The sequence below is a fragment of the Diachasma alloeum genome, unplaced genomic scaffold (assembly GCF_001412515.2).
Source record: "Diachasma alloeum isolate Michigan unplaced genomic scaffold, Dall2.0 Dall_scaffold_01026, whole genome shotgun sequence".
Taxonomy (NCBI): Eukaryota; Metazoa; Arthropoda; class Insecta; order Hymenoptera; family Braconidae; genus Diachasma; species Diachasma alloeum.
In genome coordinates this window covers 120,761-127,918 of record NW_021681138.1, presented here as the reverse complement: position 1 = coordinate 127,918, position 7,158 = coordinate 120,761, and the positions used below count along the sequence as shown (strand labels likewise).

At 37.4% G+C, this 7,158-nt stretch overlaps 1 protein-coding gene across 2 annotated transcripts in view; it reads right to left on the bottom strand.

Moving 5' to 3' along the window:
- Nucleotides 1-5,370: 5,370 nt before the first annotated feature.
- The window catches only part of LOC107045613 (electron transfer flavoprotein-ubiquinone oxidoreductase, mitochondrial), a 14,977-nt gene continuing 13,189 nt past the window's right edge, over nucleotides 5,371-7,158 (bottom strand). For both annotated transcript variants that reach the window (XM_015267938.1, XM_015267937.1), the window contains exon 7: nucleotides 5,371-6,184. In XM_015267938.1, the coding sequence (XP_015123424.1) occupies nucleotides 6,021-6,184 (164 nt within the window). In that variant the 3' untranslated portion in view covers nucleotides 5,371-6,020. The remainder of the gene's footprint in view (nucleotides 6,185-7,158) is intronic.

The window sequence follows — 7,158 nt, the reverse complement described above, 5'->3', positions numbered from 1 at the left end:
GTTGAATAGGATTTGATTGAAGATTCAATTTGGAGGAATGGGAGTGAATTTGAAAAGAATTTTGAGGAATTTAACAGTCGAAAAATTTGTATCGGCATTTAAGACAGTTTTATTGCCTTTTTCAGACGTTTACGTCCCCAGACTTAATTTTTTGTGTCTCAAATTAAGATACTGAGACATGCATTCTAGGTGTCTCACTCGAGGATTTTTTGTTTCGAAGTCGTGAGGTCTCAGTTGTTTTTCCAAATACTTCAGTCATTTTTTCTCAATAGTCGACGGTGTTGCATGAAAATAATTTATTTTTTCCCTGAGTTGGGAAAATAAGACTTTGCAATAATACTATGTTTGAATCCATTTGAGATTTGAAATGTCTTCAATTTGGTGACTTGTAGTTCAAGACATGAAAATGTCCTGTCTATCAAACATCTTAGATTAACCCTCGATCACTCGTGCTCGTCCGCCAGCCTTCATCCGTCAGACGGTTAGCATAGCGCTATTGCCACATTAGTGTTTATCACTACACGCGCGTTTCGAGTGAGGCAGTGAATGTAGCAACACTGGCGCTCGAGTGGTCGGCAGAGACTCACTCACACCGGGCGGCGCGGCGCCGCTTTTCGATTCCCGAGAAAAAAAACGGACAACGCCACCGCTTAATAAACGGATTGAACTTGGAACTAATTTTTTCAGAATTTTTAAGCGTCGAGAAACACGCTAAAATTAAAAAAAAAACAAAACGGGCGGCGCTGCGCCCATAAGACACATTTTTATGTCTAATTTGATTGAACAAAAACTCGATTGCCAAAATAGCTATCCTCCAGCTTGAATATCCAAAAAATATAAACTCTAGGATATAATTAACGCCGAGGATTAATTAAAAAATGTTTATTTAATTCAGCTGAACCATCTCTCTGGGTCTGAGAAATTTCAGGAATTCTAGTTCATACAGTCTTCTATCCAAACCCCCTCAACTATTAATTCCGAAATTAGTAATCCCGGAATCAAGAATCCTACCAATGACCACGGAATATTGAATGACATAAACTCTGTCAAGGCCCTCTCCATCTCAACCACTCCACTTCCAACAAATTACCCCACGATAGCCTATCATCCTCCAGTTCATTACTGTTTGTCCATTATGCCTCTCGCTGAATTCGCAATATCACATTTCACAGCAGGTGATAGACTATCATTGCGCTGCAAGTCGCTCGGAAAATGAGAATTTTCATTTCCATTAATGATGGAGGGTAATTACATCTCTCCGGTATCTCCAGAATGCAGATCATCAGTGGGCATACGGATGTACAATGGTGTTAATACTGGGAATGCCAATGAATTATCTTATTTGATGCTCCATTTCAGCTGATGTATGCGCAGCATTTGGAATCATTTTGTAGCCTGTCTGTTGCTGCCTATTCCGACGTGTCAATTAATCGGATTAATTTTAGTAACATCACTGATAGAGCTTCCGGGCCAATCGGCACAGGGCTGTGACAGACTAATTGGAATTACTTGTGCTATCGACATGTTTCATCAATCATCTGTTAATTGCTGCCTTTTCAGGGCCTACGTCTCCGTCATTCACGATCATTGTTGATGGACTGGACTTGTCCGTCAAGTGATTAACGGGGTTATCAGTGATATGGATGGATGAAGATACTTTTTCGTGATCGAGTAATTATTTCATTGAACATCATCCCAAACATCATTCATTATTTTCATTATTTAAAGGCTAATTATTATCTGCTGTTTTATAATTTGCAATGAGATTGATATGAGGAAATGAAGATGCATCTTGTGAATGACAGTTATTCACTCGAATGAATAATCAGCGGAAATAATTGGCTGCAGAAAAGTCAAAGCAGGCTGAGGAAATAAAATAAGGAGGTTGATTACTAATCTAACTTTGTAATGACTTCTTCGCGTGTAAACTTCACCAAATGCTTGTCAATTTGATGAGTATGATTATGCGCATCTCTACTGTCATTTCTACGCGAGGAAATTATAAAAACTATCATTATTGGTATTATTCTGAAGATAAGTTTTTCTGTTGATTAATGGTTTATAATTACGGCTGATGAATGGATAGGCAATGGAGACACATCTCACGGTTGACAATTGTTCACTTCAGTGAATTATCAACGGACGTGATTGACTTCAGGAGAATCAAGCGAAGTTGAAGTGATGAAATGCGAAAATTTGATTGAAACTCTAACTTTGTGATGATTTGCTTGTGAATAATTTCCACTGAAGGTTCCTAATTCTCATTGTAGGTTTCATGAACATTTTGTTGATTATTAGGTACATCTCCAACGTATTTTCTATATCAGATGATATTGCAAACTGTCATTATTGTTAATTTTGAAAGAATCATATTCTGTTGATTGATAATTCACTATTATTGCTGGTGAATTAGATATCTCCATCAGAGGATTAACAGAATCAATACTGATTTGAATGGATGGAGATAAGCCTCATGATTGATCATTGTTCACTTCAATGAATAATCAACAGACCTGCTAGACTTCAGGAGAGTCAAGCGAAGTTGAAGCCATGAAACGCGAAAATTTGATTGAAACTATAACTTTGTGATGATTTGGTTGTGAATAATTTCCACCAAATGTTTGACATTCTGATCATCGGTTTAATAAACATTTCAGTCATAATTACGTTCATCTTCAACCTATTTTCTACAGCAGACAACGAAAAAACCTGTCACTGTGATTATTCTGAAAATAATTAAACAACACATCTCCATCAAGGGATTAACAGAATTAACACCAGAGACACATTTCAAGATCAACAATTGTTCACTCCAACGAACAATTAGCATGCATAATTGACTCCAGAAAATTCCAGCAAAATTGAAGTGATAAAATGAGAAAATTTGATTACTAATCCAACTTTGTGAATAAATTCCACCAAATGTTTGTACTCAACTGGAGTGAGCTCATCGTTGTCAGTGGGCAAAGTAATGAGACATTGAGTTGAAGGCCAAGCGCAACAGTGTCCGCAGGAGCCAGTAACATTTTCAGAAGAGACACTGATCGCATTGGGGGGGGGGGGCTATCCAGGGGCGACGGGTAAACGCACGTACGAGTGCAACCCTCCTGCGAATTGGCAATGGGTTGCCAGAGTTGCCATGACAACGCCAGCCTAGCCCGGGAAAGTTCTGTCGACAAACCCTCCACCCCCTCGGCGCCCCTATGCCGCTTTCACCCGACAGAAAGGAGAAGTTTAAGACAGAGATGGCTAGATTCAGGATTGGAGTGATGGCGAGAGTGAGGGAGCAGTTCCGAGAATTTAAATTGACTGAGTGATGCTCAGGGGAGGGGCTTGAAGGCAAGATAGGGGGATACAGGAACAAAGAAGTGTTACTGGAAGGATTGATTTAGGGTTTTTGCGAAACGAGTGGAAATTTGCATCTTTCAGAGTTTTTGGAATAATTAAAAAATTTTGTGAAGGGGATTTTAATGATATTTGGGAGATAAATTCAATTTATTCCCTCGGGGATTAAGGCGAGGGGGAGAAAGTGTCTTGGATAATTCGGGAGGAAATGGGGGTACAGTAAATTTTCAAGATTTTGAAGAATTTGAAGGTATCGTTAAAGATCAGAAAACCGTCGAAAAAAATTGAAAAACTGAAAAAATTGGAAAGAAATTTTTTTAGAAAAATGGAAAAATTAATTGGGAGTTTGGAAATAATAAAGTTTTTTATAATTAATTCATGAACAATTAATTTCTCATCCTGAAAACCATTGTTTCCACATGCAGTTGACAATGCGGTTGTCAAAACTTTAAACAATTTCCATTTTTTATCAACGAATAAAAATATTTGAATGAAAATTGACAAATTTGTTAATTTTGATATTTCAAACTAGAAATCCGAGCAAAAATATTCAATCGCTTCAGTCAAAAATTAATCGCGTCGTGAATAAAAATCCCCTCATAAACCTTGGCGCACCGTAATTACCCTCCTTTATATTTTCAACCATAAGGAACTGAAGAATTTTCATTTTGAAAGAAGAATTCAATCGTAAAGTCGCAGTATCTCGCAATTGTCTATAAAAATTGAAAAAAAACAGTAAAAATCATATTGGATTCTTCCACGTCTCTCTCAATAGTCTCACTCAAGTGGTGCATATGGCGAGGGGGCGTGGAAACAGAGCTAACACAAAGAGGATGACAAGCCCATCGAAATCAGTGGGCCATTATGTTTGATTACTTTCTCAGGGGGGTTTCAACGTGATACAAATGGATCCTGACAGCAGCAAAATTACGTACACGATGACGCACCTTCCGGGTTGTATTTCACCCACCGGTTGGCATGATAAAATCCCCGTAGATATATCACGACAATTTTGGGTGAGGCGGAAGGGTAAGATTAACCCCAAGAATGATAATAACGGCAATTTCGATAACAAATCAATATGTACGCGGTGAAATACTGAATTACCCCCGGCCAATGGCTATTATTATGTAGATTCAGCGGATTTGGGCGCAATTCATATTACCGTGGGCTATTCACACTCAAGTGATGATGATTAATCCGAAAATTGTTCCGAAAATGACCTCAAATGCTTCGTTATATCATGTAAAAAAACATTTATATGTATTCTTTCCTCGTGAAAATACTGGAATACCTTCTGTCTAATCAAACCGCAGAAATGTCAAATGAAATTGAAGCGATAAAATGAGAGTGATTACAACCCTAACTTTGTAATGACTCGGTCGTGAATAATCTCCACCGAATGTTCGTCATTCTGCTCTTCAATTTCAAGAACATTTTGATGATGATTACCTACATCCCTACCGTATTTTATATAGTAGATAATATTAAAACTTATCATTATTATCATTCTAACAGAAATCAATTTCTGTTGATTGATAATTCGCGATTATTGCGGGTGAACTTGATATTTCCATCAGAGGATTAACGGAATCAATACTGATTTGAATGGATGGGGTTATGATTGTCTCATGATTAACTCCAACAAAGTCAAACAAAGTGGAATAAATTGAATGAGAAATTTGATTACAACTCTAAGTTTGTGATGACTCGATTGTGAATAATCTCCACCGAATGTTCGACGTACTCACCTTCAATTTTATGAACATTTTGGTGATAATTATGTATATATCCAACGTATGTTCTATAGCAGATAATATTAAAATTTATCATTATTATTATTCTGGGAAGAATCATTTTCCGTTGATTGGTAATTCATAACAGAATCAATACTGATTTGAATGGAGGAGATTGAGTTTCATGATTGACAATTGTCCGCTCCAATGAACAATCCGCAGAAATAAATGACGCGATTTCTATTATCGGGGGGCAATCAAACCGAAATAACGACGATTAATCCAATAATTATTCCAAAAATGACCGTAAATTCTTTATTCGATCATATCAAATATCGACTTACAGATTCAATAAACAATTTAAAACAGATTCAACACGATATAAAAAGAGATCCACATAAACTCATTCCTCATAAAAATACCTGCCTGCCTTTCGCACTAATCAAACCACGAAATATCTACATGACCATTGAATAGATCCTCCAATTTACTTTTTAATGAATATATTTACACATAGATAAGACTTTAAAGGCACTTGTGCGTAGTCTTGAACATGGGATAATTCTCTCAATGAATAAACCTCATTGTTTTCTCTACAGTCTTGCATTGATTGGCTTGCAGAAATTCCTAATGATCATTAGGCTTAACTTAAGTTACAGTAATATAAAAAAAAGACTAATATAAAAATATTTATACAGTACGTATAGGATGAACAACAAGAATTCAATCACGAAATGGTAAAACGTAATAAGTCAAACGCGATTTCCCCGAACTGTCAATTCTCGTGATGATTGCTCATTCATCAAAATTTCAGAGAATTATTTATTTGTTTACGCTTCACCACTTCACTAATGAACCCTGACTTTCATGAGTTCACTGGGGGAAGACTTGTACTTGATCATGCGATGGATGAATCGAAACATCATTAATCGTTGGATCTTACATGCCGTTGTAGGCAGGGCCGCCACCACCCTCTGGCACCACCCAGTTGATGTTCTGGCTGGGGTCCTTGATGTCACACGTCTTGCAGTGGATACAATTCTGGGCGTTGATCTGTAGCCTCTGTCCATCGCCCTTCTCCAAAGGTACAAACTCGTAAACTCCTGGAACAAAAAAGGGGAGAATGTCAATGAATTGCTAAAAGTTTCAGACACGAGTGATGTAACAACTTTTGAATGAGTTCCAGAGAATGATTATTGGATATAGAGTAAGGTCCGGACATGAATTTATGTCTAGACAGGAATTCATGGTCAAGTCGGCAGATGAATTTATAATTAGCCATCAATTTATGTCCACATACAATAAAAAAATGACGTCCAGATCTGAATTTCAGGCTCACGTCCGGACAGGAATTCAGCCATGAATTCCGATCGTCTGCCAAGACAGGGATTCACTTCTGAGCAGAAATTTAAATATAACTTTACGTCCGGGAAAATGTCAGACATAATTTCATGTCTGTCACTGAATTTCAGTCTTATGCCTGGACATAAATCCATGTTAGGACATGAATTCATATCATAAAATCCTACCTGAATGTGAATTCATGTCCAGATTAGAATTCCAATCTAATATCCAGACAGGAATTCATTCCCAGCCATGAACTCAGGTCTGAACATAAAATCAAGTCCGGATATGAACCTGAATTCCACTCTTGTCTAGACAGGAATTTATGCCCAGACCTGAATTCCGGTCCTATGTCTACGCAGAAATTCACTTCTGAATAGAAACCCGAATCAAAATATAACTTTACATCTGAGAAAATCTCGGACATAAAGCCATCTCTGTGACCGAATTCCAGTCTTATGTCTGGATTTGAATTCATAGAATTCGTGAATTCACATCGGGATATGATTTTATTATATGAATTCGTGTCCAGACCAGAATTCCAATTAAATATCTAGACAGAAATGCATGCCCAGACATGAACTCAAGTCTAAAAATAAACTCAGGCCCGGACATGCGTCCACATTTGAACATAAATTCATGTCTGATTATCATTTTCTGTCCACGAAAATCCACTTCTGCGAATTCGCAATTCCTCTCCCAGAATTACCCTCCCCTCTTCATTCACCCCCCC